Genomic DNA, 15,168 nt, shown 5'->3' on the forward strand with positions numbered 1-15,168 from the left:
CACCTAATTTCTATGTTCTATGTTCTAAATACACCAATATAAGAGAGCAATGAATCTTCCCTAACCAAACATCATCTGTATTCACCAGTTAAAATCCCGACACTATTTGTGTAACAAACAATATTTTTTAAATTAATAACAAGAATAAAGACTTACAGTGGTGGGAGCCGGGGCAGGAGGCGGCGCATAAGATGGTCTTTCTGAAACAAAACAATATTCAAATGTTAGTATTTATACAAATTGATTATTTTGATTGACTGATTGATTGAAATATACAGCATGGAAATAGTTTAAGAAAGAACTGCAGATGCTGGAAAAATCGGAGGTAGACAAAAATGCTGGAGAAACTCAGCGGGTGAGGCAGCATCTATGCAGCAAAGGAATAGGTGACGTTTCGGGTCGAGACCCTTCTTCAGCATGGAAATGGGTTCTTCTGTTCACGCCGAGCATTGATCACCCCATTCACACTGGTTCTATGTTATCCCAGTTTCTCATCCACTCCCTACATACTAGGGGCATTTTACAGAGGCCAATAAACCTGCACAATCCCGCACGTCTTTGGGATTTGGGAGGAATCCGACGTAGTCACAGGGAAACCTGCAAACTCCACACATACAGCGCCCAAGGTCAGGATCGAACACAAGTCTCTAGCGCTGAGGCAGCAGCTCTGAAGCTGTGCCATTGTGCCACCTTATGCATAAATCTCTCACCACCGAGATACAGTTCTATGGGTACCATGCATTCTCCAGCATCACCCTAGGTGGCAATATTACGTACATAAATATCCTTCCCATCAATAGACAGCATTTTTGCAGAAGTCCTGGTCACCACCACAATTTCAATGTAGTCTACAAAGCAACTGGAAATGTCAACATTTCTGACAGTCTCCCAGTCCAAGAAGACCTTTGCAGAAGGAACTGCAGATGCTGGTTTAAACTGAAGATAGACACAAAAAAGCTGGAGTAACTCAGCCAGTCAGCATCTCTGGAGAAAAGGAATAGGTGACGATTCGGGTTGAGACCCTTCTGCAGACAGAGCAACCCGAAACGTCACCTATTCCTTTTCTCCAGAGATGCTGACTGGCACGCTGAGTTACTCCAGCTTTTCACATCTATCTCCAATCACATCAAAGTTAGCTTTAGATGCAGTTTGTTTATCTTTACAACTTGTTTCAGGTCAAACACCCTTTATGCTGTGCTTTTGTTTGGAACGCAAAACTCCATGCAAATTCAAATCACTCCAATGTAAATTCAGGGCGACACGCTGATGTGTAATTATTAGATGCCCACATTATTTTGCATTAACCTCTGAGCAATATGCAAAGGCCTAGAAGCACAAAGCCTGCAATACCTCATCCGAATATCATTCTATTTTTGTTTTCTAACCTAAACTGTAATTCATCATTCATTACCTGGCACAGAATTACTGAGAGCTAATTTCAGAAGTGTCCACAACCTGATGCCTTACCAGAATTTTTTGTTTTTTAAACAATGAGATATTCAGCAACTTCTGTTAGATCGACGCAAACATCTGTTGAACTAATATGCCATATATATTTCTTATTTGAAACCACCATAGTGGTGTCATGATAATTATCACTTTCGTCTCGATCTGTAACATCCTTATGGTTTCCTAATGTTGCCGATTTGTGCTGAATACTGAACTCAGTCGTGTAGAATTCCAACAATCTGCTGAGAGCAGGGTTTTAATCCAACCTGTCTGGACTACATTTGCATCAATAATCCTGGGATTAAGCAATAGTAACTACACCACATTGCTTCAGGAAACAAAACTACCATATAATTATGAATTATCAGCACAACAAAGCAATTATGCATTCACTTGCACAGAAATAAGGAGCAAATTGAGATTAGACGGCAGTGCCTTGAAATGCAGCTGTTCCCTGATGTCCTCTTTATCTCCCAGGAACATAGAGCAATTAAAACAGGATTTGATACATTTAAATCAAATTACTTTTCTTCTTTACCTTAACATGTCTGTGAGTAAATTTCTACTTCACAATTAACATGATTCAATGTTTATTAATGCTGAGAGTGGTTAAAGTTCAAAGAATTATTTCCATTAAAAAAAGACACAAAGTGCTGGGGTAACTCAGCAGATCAGACAGCATCTCCAGAGACATGGACAGGCGATGTTTCAGGTTAGGACCCTTCTTCAAAATGATTGTGGGGTCTGGGGGCAGTGGGGAGGTGCCGGAAGAGAACTGCGGGCAGATCAAAAGTCTAGCAGGATGCATGGATCCAGGTAAAGTGTATTATTGTGTTTAAGAAGGAACTGCAGATGCTGGAAAATCAAAGGTACACAAAAAAGCTGGAGAAACTCAGCGGGTGCAGCAGCATCTATGGAGCGAAGGAAATAGCAAATGTTTCGGGCCAAAACCCTTCTTCAGACTTGATTGGCAGACGGGAAAAGGCCAGAGATGAAAAGACAAAAAGTGTGAGATAAGGAAGTTACAGCTAAAAATATTAAATGCTGCACGTGCCATTGTTTAACAGAGTATAATTGCACATGTCAATAGAAGAGATTGACAATCCCAATGGCCACTGGCAGTGAGTGTAGCAGCTGTGTTCTTAAGGAACAATGGATCTGATTATTGCAGGGACATTACATGGAAAGTCTCCCCCCCACCCCCCCAGAAGACGCTCTCTTCTGCTTTCCAATTTTCAAAGCTACTTTTAAATGGTTCTCTCGTGCCCTAATTAAAATTGCATTAAAACCAATTTTGCCCACATAACATAAATAGTATTCTACAGTTGCTCGATTATGTTATATCCAGTTGGTGTTATGCAAATGTGTTATCTGTACGTCTGGTCGTGCAAACCTTGCCATCCTCACCTTTCATCCTCCCAGGAACATGCTGGTTCTGAATTTGAACCAACTGGTTTTTAAAGGATCCCCCCACATGTCAGATGTGGTTTTACCCCCTTTGGCCAAACCCAATCTAATGTATTTGGTCCTGCCTAATACTCCTATAATTACCCTTCCTCAAATGACCTGCTTTCATCGCAGGGCAATGTTTTTCCTTATCCGTATAATACAAATTAGGGAATTATGGTCACTAACATCCCCCCCCCCCCCCCCCCCCCACCCCCCCAAGCCCCCACAAGCCAACTTCAACTCCCATTATTGGTCTGGTAAATCACACAGTCTGGTAAAGCCCAAGGCTTGTAAAGCCACAGTTAGACTATCTACATATTATTTCAAGAAACCATCCTGGATACACGTAGTGAGTTCCGCACCATCTATGTCCTCAGATCTTCCCAGGTCAATATTGTGCAAGTTATAAATCACCCACTGCAGTAACTATTGTTTCAACCTTTTCTTTCACAATCTGCCTGGGTAGCTGTTTCTCTAACTCCCGTCGGCTTGTGGGAGACCTATAGTACACCCCTATCATAGTGATCACAGGTATTTATTAGAAATACTTTGAAAGGGCATTATGTCATTTGAGGAAAGGTTGGACATCCTGGTTATAGCACTGGAGAAGTGAGAAGGGACTTGATGGAACCATAAGAACCAGGGTGGATGTGGAAAGGTCATTTCCTTCTGTGAGAAAATCAAAGACCATGCATTACTGTTTAAGCAAAATAAGGGGTTGTCCATGTTAGACACCTGACCTGCTCTTGTGTTAGAGGGTTGCAAGTCTTCAGAATTTTCTTTCTCAAAGGATAATACAAGCAACTTTTGCTATTTCTTACGGCAGAGAGAGCAATGGTGTGAAAGACTACTGGATGTAAGCAGGAATGTGCCAGAGTTTCAATAGGATCGACCATGATTGTATCGAATGGTGGGGCAGGCTAGAGGACTGAGTTGCCTACTCTTGCTCCCAATTCAGATATCTACATGTATACTTCAGATTCAGATTCAAACTTTATTGTCATTGTGCAGTATACAGTACAGAGACAACGGAATGCAGTTCAGGTCGACAACCTGACAAGGAGTAGAGTCAAAAAGTCATGGACCTGAAATGCCTCTTCTGCTACTCTCACCACAACGCTGTTTCAACCTACTTTTTCCAGCATTCTCTGTTTTTAATTCAAACGTCTAATATCTGCAGTTTTTATGCTCTTCTGGAATGTATAACCAGGCTGAGTGAACGGATAAAGAAGCAACAGTTGGAATATAATGTGGAAAATGGTAAATCACACACTTTGACAAAGAAAATGAAAAGCAGAATATTTTTGAAAGGGTGTTGGGTGTTTTCTTTAGAGGATTTTGATGATTTTGTATACAAACCACTAAAAGGTTAAGGTGCAGGTACAGCAAATAATTAGGCAAAGCAGGCGTATTTCAGTCTTTATTACAAAAGGGAGAAGACATCTTACTGAAAATATATAGGGCCCTGGTGCGATCACAACTGGGTAACCGAGTACAGATTTAATCTCTCCACCTTAGTACAGGGATACATTCTTCAGGTGTGCATGGAATGTTCTCCAGATTGGTTCTTGGGATGGGTGAGGGGGCAGAGGAGGTGTGGGATGTCCTACAATTAGAAACAAAACATACTAAGCCTATAGTTTCTAGAGTATAGAAGGTAGCGGGGCGATCTCATTGGAACATACATTTATAATGTGACTCGGGAAGGTGGATGTGGGAATTCTGTTTTTGCTTGGCTGGAGAATCTAGATCCAGGGATCACAATAATTTAGGACAGACATAGAAATTATTTACATTACCTAGAGAATCTTTGAATTCTCTATCCAAGAAGATTTTGTTGTTGAATTGTTAAATTGTCAAGACAAAGTGATTTGTTTTTTAATTAGAGGATTATTGGGCGAGTACAAGAGAGTGCTGCTGAGCTAAACGATGCCCCACATTATTAACTAATGTCAGACCAGGGCATGGAGTTGAATGTGTAGGAAGGAACTGTGGATGCTTGAGTAACTCAGCAGGACAGAGATGCTGCATGTCCCACTGAGTTATTCGAGCATTTTGTGTCTAACATGGGGGTGAATTATCAATTAATGCATGTAATTCTTACATTCTTAATCAGTTTCTTTCCAGCTGTTATCAAACAATTGAACCATACTACTCAGCAGCCCTGAGCTACTATTTACCTCATTGGAGAGCCTCAGTCTATCGTTAATCATACTTTATCTTGCACTAAACAACTGACTAGTTAACAGCAACAAAAAACTTTTCACTATACTTCGGAACATGTGACAATAAACTGAACTAAACTAAACAAACTGCAAGGATAATTAATTTTTTGCAAGCTGTGTGGATGCTTAATTGAGACAAGGACTCCGTGGGCTAAAGGGCCTTCTTTTGAGTTGTAGTGAGTGATCCATCTGATATAAATGAGGATTGCGTGTTGCTCCCACTTTAATTCCATTCATTCAGCTGGCTTGATAAAGATAATCCAAGCCCATTACCATACTGCATTTATGTGTCTGCCAGACTAAAAAGACAAGCTCTTCAATCTCTCTCATCAAGCGCAAAATAACATTGGCACTGATAAATAAACTGCTTCATAGAAACATAGAAAATAGGTGCAGGAGGAGGCCATTCGGCCCTTCAAGCCAGCACCGCCATTCATTGTGATCATGGCTGATCGTCCCCTATCAATAACCCGTGCCTGTCTTCTCCCCATATCCCTTGACTCCACTAGCCCCTAGAGCTCTATCTAACTCTCTCTTAAATCCATCCTCTGACTTGGCCTCCACTGCCCTCTGTGGCAGGGAATTCCACAAATTCACAATTCTCTGGGTGAAAAAGTTTTTTCTCACCTCAGCCTCCACTTTATTCTAAGACTGTGGCCCCAGGTTCAGGACTCGCCCAACATTGGGAACATTTTTCCTGCATCTAGCTTGTCCAGTCCTTTTATAATTTTATATGTTTCTATAAGACCCACTCATGCTTCTAAACTCCAGTGAATACAACCCTAGTCTTTTCAATCTTTCCTCATATGACAGTCCCGCCATCTCAGGGATCAATCTTGTGAACCCACGCTGCACTGCCTCAATCACAAGGATGTCCTTCTTCAAATTACGAGACCAAAACTGTACACAATACTCCAGATGTGGTCTTACCAGAGCCCTATACAACTGCAGATCTCGGCCAGACGGTAGGCGGCGCGGCTCTGGCCAGCAGCGGCCTCTGCAGTCTGTCCGCGTTTTTATTATTTTCTGTCTGTGTTTTAATTCCTTTTATATATTTTTGTAAACCCATCTACTTGGGGGGGGGGGGGGCCTAACCCTAAATAAAACTTTTTAAATCTCTCTGCACAGACCCGCCTTTCCATCAATTCTTGAGACCCATCGAAATGGCCTCCAGCAGGAGAAGCCGGGGAATCTGGTGTATGTGTACGTCGCGGGGCTGGCCGATAAAGCGGTGGAGGAGCGTTGCCGCTGCTGCTGCTGCCGCCGGAGAGTCGGATGCTGCTGCTGCTGGGGTCTGTGGACACGGACGACGGCGCCACCAAGCTCTTTTTCCCTGGAGAGAGAACCGCTTTTCGGGGCTTCTGCAACGGCGAATTCTACCCGCAGTGCGGGGAAAACCCTGGACGGGGCTTAACACCATTGCCCCGCGCGGCTGGAACGGCCGCGGGACTTTGCGAGCGCACACCGGGGGCTCCAACACCAAGACCCGGTGTGCGATCTCGCACCACCCGGCGTGGCTTCAATGGCCGCGGGACAATCGCCATCGCCAGCCGGGGGCTTTGACTTTGACTCTGACATCGGGGGGGGGGAGATTGCAGTGGAGAGATAAGATTTTTTTGGGCCTTCCATCACAGCTATGTGATGGATGTTTATGTAAAATGTAATTATGTTGTGTCTGGGTCTATTTGTGTGTAATGTATGGCTGCAGAAACGGCATTTCGTTTGGACCTCCAGGGGTCCAAATGACAATTAAATTGACTCTTGACTCTCTTGACTCTTGACTCTTGAGAAGAACCTCTTTACTCCTATACTGAAATCCTCTTGTTATGAAGACCAACATTCCATGCCCAAAACTCGATTCCAAATAATATGTTTGTAAACCCATCTACTTGTACGCCTAACCCTTAATAAAATTTAAAGTTCTCTACCAGTCAGCTCCATCAATTCTTAGACCCATCAAAAATGTAGCAATGTTACTTGCAAGCGGAGCACCAAGGCAAAATCCTTGTATGTGTACATGCTTGGCCAATAAACTTATTCATTCATTCATTCAACTGTGAAAATGAGAAATACTTGGGTTTGGCACCAATCTCTTATTTAGGGGGAAATGTGGATGACACGATTCTACACAAAACCCACGGCCTAAGCTTTGCTTTCCAGAGACAGTCATTGGATGCTCAATAACCACTACACCTAAACACATCCCAGACAATTAGTTACAAAGCATTAGTAATCGCTGCTTCAACAATTACAAGACATATTAACAAAAAAAATTGATCACTAGCACTGAAAGTTTCCACAAAATATCATCAACACAAAAAGGAAGGATGCAAACCATCTTGCTCTGTATGCTGGGACGAGGAACTGAAGTTTAGAACGTGTCATGGGTGAGTTTGATTAAGGAAAATCCCATTTTATGCATACACAAAACTATTGAGGAGAATTCTTGGAGATATGATTTACTCCTATTTGGAAGAGAATGGGCTAATTAGGAAAAGCCAGCATGGTTTTCTACGCGACAGATCGTGCCTCATTAACATAATTGGGTATTTTTGAGGAGATGATGAAGGAGATTGGTGAAGGTAGGGCGGTGGATGTAAACATGGATTTTAGTACTTCTTCTTCATGCGTATGGCATGGACAGCCTAAAGTTGTAGGACAACTTGTTCTGTTTGATGGTACATAAAAAAGCTGGAGAAACTCAGCTTTATTGTGTACCTTTGATTTTCCAGCATCTGCAGTTCCTTCCTAAACAACTTGTTCTGTTTGATCTTCTGTTTGTGCGCGCAAGGTTGATTGCATCAGTCGATACAGGGTGGACCACGTGAAGGTTGCAATCTGTCATCCCGATTTTGGTACGGTTTTGGGAAGGTCCCTCATGGTAGACCGATCCATAATATTAAGATATACAGGGTTCACGATGACTTGGTTCTATGGATTTGGGACTGGCTTTGTCATAGACTATGGAAGATCGATATTCTATCTGTGACCATGGTGTTCCACAGGGATCTGTACTGGGTGCTGATTGAGATATATACAAACGCACTGCCAGGGGTGGTGGTGAAGGCAAATACAATCAAGGTGTATAAGAGACTTTTGGATAGGCACATGGAAGTACAGGGAACAGAGGAATATGGATCTTGAGATCAGTTCAGCTGGGAATCATGTTTGGCAAAAACATTAAGGTGCCGAAGGGCACAATCCTGCACTGTACTCTTCCATTGGGTTGTCAGGCAGGGCAAGACCTCCAGAAATGGAATGGGAAAGAATGCAAAATCTGGTAACTTTTTAATTAGTTTTCCATCAAAACAAAACTAATTAAATTTGACTTTCTGCATTTCTGCACTCTCTCATGATTCCAGTCAATATTTCAGTGTAAGATTAGGAACAAATAATAATCATAAATTTATCTTACTTGACATGATGGCACCAACAATTTCTTACAAGCAATCTGAAATAGAAGTAGGAAATATTAGTAAACCCAAATCTCTTGAAAACAGCAAGAGTTCAGTTTATTGTCTGCATGCCTCCAAGATTAATTTAAAATGTTCTGAATGACCACTGTTTCATGAAGCAAAGTTTAGATCAGTATTTGGCAGTGAAGCAGCAGCAGCTTCCCTGGATGGTGTGGGCACTCGCAGCCATCTGCCCTGATCACTGGTCACAGCCTGGGGATCAGTAGCAGTGGCCGGGGTGGGGACCACAGTAGGGGGTGTCGGGGCCAAGGTGGGGACCTGACTCAGCCCGGGGTGCAGGGCACGGCCTGTCGAATTTGGAGACCACCGTCCCGGGGTCAGGGTGGGGACCACAGTCCTGGGGTCAGGGTGGGGACCACAGTCCCGGGGTCAGGGTGGGGACCACAGCCCTGGGGTCAGGGTGGGGACCACAGTCCTGGGGTCAGTGTGGGGACCACAGCCCGGTAACCGGGGCCCAGAGTGGGGACCAATGTCCGGGGGGGGGGGGGGGGGGGGGGGGCAGGGGGGGGGAATTCTCTGCCAGGGCCAGAGGGCGGGGGCAGGGTGGGGATTTCTCTGTCAGAGGGCGGTGGAGTCCAATTCTGGATACTGGATACTTTCAAGATATGGGGAGGGGAGAGGCAGGACCTGGGTACCGATTGTGGATGATCAGCCGTGATCACGGTGAATGGCGAATGGTGCTGGCTGGAAGGGCCGACTGGCCTCTACTCCTGCCCCTGTTGTCTATTGTCTATTGTGACCATAGGCCGGGGTTCGGGGCCCGCGGTGCAGAGCACAGCCTGAGCCCAGGGTGGGGGTGTTGTAGCCCGGCCCCACTCACACGGCAAACACGGGGGGGGGGGGCGGCCGGGGCCGGAGCGGCGACTATTGTCCGGAGCGGCGACTATTGTCCGGAGCGGGCCGGGCCGGATCAGAGTGCATTGTCCGGCGGGCAGTGAGTGCGTGGACTAGCGGGGTGAGGGGGAGACGGGGCGCGGACTTACAGGGGGCGGGGGGGCGAGTGGCGGCGAGTGGCGGCGACGGCGGGAGGAGGAGCGGCGAGTGTCGGCGTCTATTGTCCGCCCGCCCGCCCGGCGTCACATTCCACACACGCCCCCCCCGCCCCCCCCGGGCCCGAATAAATCCCCCCCCCCCGCCGCCCGCCGGGGGGGGGGTTTACCGGGCCGGGCCCGGGCCCCACATCACGGGGGGGGGGTCGGTGATTTTTAATCAGTAAATATATTTGTGTGGAATCTGCGGGTTGTGTGAGGGTGACGTGAGTGACGTGAGTGCCGTGCGTGACGTCAGTGACGTGGTGACGTGTGATGTGAACGACGCGAACGACGTGAACGACGTGAACGACGTGAACGACGTCAACGACGTCAACGACGTGAACGACGTGAACGACGTGAACGACGTGAACGATGTGAACGACGTCAACGACGTCAACGACGTCAACGACGTCAACGACGTCAACGACGTGAACGACGTGAACGACGTGAACGACGTGAACGACGTCAACGACGTCAACGACGCGAACGACGTAAACGACGTGAACGACGTCAACGACGTGAACGACGTGAACGACGCCAACGACGTGAACGACGTGAACGACGTGAACGACGTGAACGTCAACGTCATCTGTGCTCGCCGCGCACAGATTCGACAACATGGGGTCAAGCATGTTCCTGCCTCAGGACCAGCCCTGCATTCTCTATAGGGTGGTTTCACCAAAGGTCACTGGAGCGTAGATCCGCACCCACGTCACCGAAAATCTCAAGTGGAGGACATGCGATACATCCGGTACATGTTAGTGGATTCACACAGACAGTGGTGAGTCTCTGGAATTCTCTGCCACAGATTGTAGAAACATAGAAACATAGAAATTAGGTGCAGGAGTAGGCCATTCGGCCCTTCGAGCCTGCACCGCCATTCAATATGATCATGGCTGATCATCCAACTCAGTATCCCATCCCTGCCTTCTCTCCATACCCTCTGATCCCCTTAGCCACAAGGGCCACATCTAACTCCCTCTTAAATATAGCCAGTGAACTGGCCTCAACTACCCTCTGTGGCAGAGAGTTCCAGAGATTCACCACTCTCTGCGTGAAAAAAGTTCTTCTCATCTCGGTTTTAAAGGATTTCCCCCTTATCCTTAAGCTGTGACGCCTTGTCCTGGACTTCCCCAACATCAGGAACAATCTTCCTGCATCTAGCCTGTCCAACCCCTTAAGAATTTTGTAAGTTTCTATAAGATCCCCTCTCAATCTTCTAAATTCTAGAGAGTATAAACCAAGGTAGTTGAGGCCACACAGTTCATTAGCTATAGGGTGATTTCACCAAAGGTCAAATGAGCGTAGATCCCCCCCCCCTCACGTGACCGAAAAATTTAACTGGAGGACATATGTCACTTCGGTACATGTTAGTGAATGGGGAAACACGCACTTTCACACCCGTTAAAAACATGTAAGTCAATAATGCATTACTTTTGATGAAATTCAGCGAGCAAACGCGATAATTCCCGATATTTTGGACCTTTAAATCTCCACGGCAAATGTCCGCTATCCACGTCCTCTGGATTTGTACCTTCAGCTCCCTCTTTAATTTACCTTAGTTTCTATCTTTTTTTTGTTCCCTGTAAATCTAGGTAGCTGTGCCTCACGGTCACCCCGACTGGCACAATAAATTGCAGATCAAAAACTGGCCGTTTTCGATGTTTTTTACAGGTGTGAAAGTGCGTGTTTTCCCATTCACTAACATGTACCGGAACTCTAGAATGTCCTCCACTTGAGATTTTTGGTCACGTGGGTGCGGATCTACGCTCCAGTGACCTTTAGTGAAATCACCCTATGGAGAGAAGGCAGGTTCGGGATACTGAGTTGGATGATCATAAAGAGATCATAAGTGATTGGAGTAGAATTAAGGCATTCGGCCCATCAAGTTGCTACTCAGCCTCTATATGTTGGGGCATTGAGAGTAAGAGAGAAAGTGAAAGTGCAGCTTTATAGGGCTTTGGCCAAGCCGCATTTGGAGTACTGCATGCAGTTCGGGGGTGGGAGATTGCGACCTTCACGTGGTCCGCCCTGTGTCGACGAATGCAATCAACCTGGCGTGCACAATCAGATCAGATCAAATAGAACAAGTTGTCCTTCAACTTTAGGCTGTGCACTCCATACGCAAGAAGAAGCATGTAGTTCTGGTCGCCCCCATTACAGGAAGGATGTGGAGGCTTTGAAGAAGAAGATTACCAGAATGCTGCCTGGATTAGAGGGGTGTTAACTATAGGAGAGGTTGGGCAGACTTGGATTATTTTTTCTAGAAGCCAATAGTTGCCTGCTGACTTGATAGAAGTATATAAAATGATGAGAGGCATAGATAGGGTAGACTGTCAGAAGCTATTCCCCGGGATGGAAATGTCAAAGACGAGAGGGCTTAGCTTTAAGGTCAAGGGGCCAAAGTTTAAAGATGTGTGGGGCAAGTTTTAATTTTAACACACAGAGTGTGGTGGGTGCAGTGTCTGTGCTAGTCCGAAATCATCTCCCTAACCCACCAGCAAGGTCAACAGGAACACAAACCATGAAATGTACCACATTCCTTCATTATCACGACTAAAACAGTTTAAAATGTACCCATTATTAATGTGAAATTGAATTCCTTTGCCCTGCAATGAAGGTTTGAATTTAATTTTTGGTATTTTTTGTTGTTGATTTCTCTAAAAGCTCATCTCTTTGTAAGACTGAATTGATCAAGGCCTGGCTTGAAAATGATTACTGCATAGGATTCAGCACCAAGTTCATTAAAAACTAGAGGGAATTTTCCATGCTCACGAGGAACAGAGAGAGAGAGTCATGCTTGTGGCACCCAGATCCAGGGCTATAATGAGATCACACACTGTGAACATGTACAACCTCTAGGTCATACACAATGTTTAAACCTCAGGCTGTTTGATGTGAACATCAGTCTGAATGCCTGAGTCAGGGCTGCACCCATCTCAGCTAGATCAGTCATTTTGTCATGTTGCATCACGGCATGGTTTGGGAACAGCTCCATCCAAGACCGCAAGGAATTACAGAGCTGTGGACGCAGCCCAGACCATCACACAGACCAACCTGCCTCACAATGACTCCATCTACACCTCACACTGCCACGACAAGGCCATGAGCATGACCAGTATCACCCTGGTAACTCCCTCTTCTCCCCTCTATCATCAAATAAGAGGTATAGAAGTCTGAAAACAAATACCTTCATATTCAGGAACAGTTTCTTCCCAACTGTTATCGGGCACTGAACCGTCCTCTAGAGAGTGGTCCTGACCTCCCATCCACCTCACTGGAGACCCTCAAACTATCTTTAATCTGACTTTACGACATTATATCTTGCACTAAATGTTATACCCTAATCCTGTATCTGTACACTGGATGGCTTGATTGTAATCATGTATGGTCTCTCCGCTGAAATCTTTTCACTGTACCTCAGTAACACCAATAAACTAAACTAAATAGTAATAATGGTTCTGGGTGCTGGGGAAGCACTGGAGAGTCGGGCTCCTGGCATCTACCCCCCCAGTACAGAGCAGGTGGAATATAACATCACCTGCAACATTCAATCATTGGCCTACAGCCAATGAAACTTACAGAATAGTGAAAGGCTTGGATAGGGTGGGTGTGGAGAGGATGTTTCCACTTGTGAGAGAGTCTAGGACTAGAGGTCACAGCCTCAGAATAAAAGGACATTCTTTTAGGAAGGAGATGAGACATTTCTTCAGCCAGGGGGTGTGAATCTGTGGAATGCCAAGAAAATGGGTATTTTTAAGGCAGAGACAGATAGATTCTTGATTAGTACGGGTGTTGGAGGTTATGGTGAGAAGGCAGGAGAATGGGGTTAGGAGGGAGAGATAGATCAGCCATGATTGAATGGCGGAGTAGACTTGATGGGCCGAATGGCCTAGTCTTGCTCCTATCACTTATGACAGCTGTGATAATTTCACCTTCAAGGCAGCATTGTCAAACATGCGTTTCAGATCAACAAGAGCACTGACTGCAGTGTACCTGGTGCCCTGTATGGGGTGAGACATGAATCCCAGCAACGGAATTAGCAGCCATGGCTGATGTGCGCATGTAAACTGATTTTACACCTCACTTCTGCTGGAGACAAGAAGCAGGTGGGCAACTGGTGAAACTCCAGACCCAAGTTTCTCCAATCTTTTCTGAGCTTCTCCAAGTCAGAGATGCTGTACTTTGTTCCTGCTGCTCCCCTTTATGGTCACGTCCACCGTCATTCCGGTGCTCGTCCTCTCTGTACCAAAGAATTCCTTCCTTCAAATCCCATTCACAGAGAATTGAGCGCTAAAATATCTGGCTGGTGCTCCAGATATTTCACACAGAGGGTTTGTGAATCTGTGGAATTCTCTGCCTCAGAAGACAGTGGAGGCCAATTCTCTGGCTGCGTTCAAGAGAGAGTTGGATAGATCTCTTAAAGTGAAGAGAAAGTGAAGAGCTTCGGCAGCTTCGACCACCCCGGGTCGCGGAGTTGAACTGGCCCATTTGCGGAGCTCGGATTCAGCCGCGGGACTGACGTTACTTACCATCACCCGGCAGGGTCACAACATCTGAAGCCTGGATCGCCTCGACGCAGAGGGAGAATAAGAAGGGAAGAGACAAAGACTTTAAGACTTTTGTCTTCCATCACAGTGAGGAGGTGCCAGGTGAACCCACTGTGGTGGATGTTACATTTGTGTTTATTGTGTGTTTTTGTCATTTTTACTATATGTAGGACTGCAAGGCAACAAAATTTTGTTCAGACCGCAAGGTCTGAATGACAATAAAGGCCACTTTGACTTTGACTTTGGGGAGAAGGCAGGAACGGGGTACTGATTGTGGATGATCAGCCACGATCACATTGAATGGCGGTGCTGGCTCGAAGAGCCAAATGACCTACTCCTGCACCTACTGTCTATATTGGTTCTTGATGATCATATCTTGGGAGAAACATAAAGAGAAAAAGGAAAGGGGAAATGAGAAGAGTTGATAGGGCTGGGATAGGGAGTGGGAAGATTGGAGTGTTATGTGCTTAATGTTCACATGCCCACCATGGGGCTTGCTCTGGCAGTGTAATTATAATAACAATAATAATAATAACTTTATTTATAAAGCGCTTTTAGACAACATCAGTTACCACAAAGTGCTGTACATGGGAAGTCAACAAAAAGTTATTACAAACTACTAAAACCATTAAGACGACAGGACTATAAAAACAGTAAAAATTAAAAGACATTAAAAGCATTAAAACAGGAACAAAGTCTCAGCCAGTGTCGAAAGCCACTGAATAAAAGTGAGTTTTTAGGGAGGATTTAAAGATGGACAGTGAAGGGGCCTGTCTGATCTGCAGCGGCAGGGTGTTCCAGAGTGCCGGGGCAGCAACAGAAAAGGCTCTATCCCCTCTGAGCTTCCGCTTAGACCTTGGTACCTCAAGGAGCAGCAGATCCGCTGACCTGAGGCACCAAAGGCTACATGGTGTATTTGTAAAGGGCATTCATGAAAACACTAGCCAAATGTGCCACCTTTCAAGTGAGTTGTTACGCATCCTTGCCA

The 15,168-nt window shown here is 45.5% G+C and overlaps 1 protein-coding gene across 4 annotated transcripts in view; it reads right to left on the reverse strand.

Annotated features, from left to right (window-relative positions):
* smarce1 (SWI/SNF related, matrix associated, actin dependent regulator of chromatin, subfamily e, member 1) overlaps positions 1-8,574 on the reverse strand; it is a 49,703-nt gene extending 41,129 nt beyond the window's left edge. For 3 of the 4 annotated variants that reach the window (XM_055656774.1, XM_055656775.1, XM_055656773.1), the window contains exons 1-2: positions 8,539-8,574; positions 157-200 (exon numbers count right to left, since the gene is read on the reverse strand). In XM_055656774.1, the coding sequence (XP_055512749.1) occupies positions 157-200; positions 8,539-8,545 (51 nt within the window). In that variant the 5' untranslated portion in view covers positions 8,546-8,574. The remainder of the gene's footprint in view (positions 1-156; positions 201-8,538) is intronic. The other variant, XM_055656776.1, reaches the window with a different exon arrangement.
* Positions 8,575-15,168: the final 6,594 nt, after the last annotated feature.

The sequence above is a fragment of the Leucoraja erinacea genome, chromosome 27 (genome assembly GCF_028641065.1).
Source record: "Leucoraja erinacea ecotype New England chromosome 27, Leri_hhj_1, whole genome shotgun sequence".
Taxonomy (NCBI): Eukaryota; Metazoa; Chordata; class Chondrichthyes; order Rajiformes; family Rajidae; genus Leucoraja; species Leucoraja erinaceus.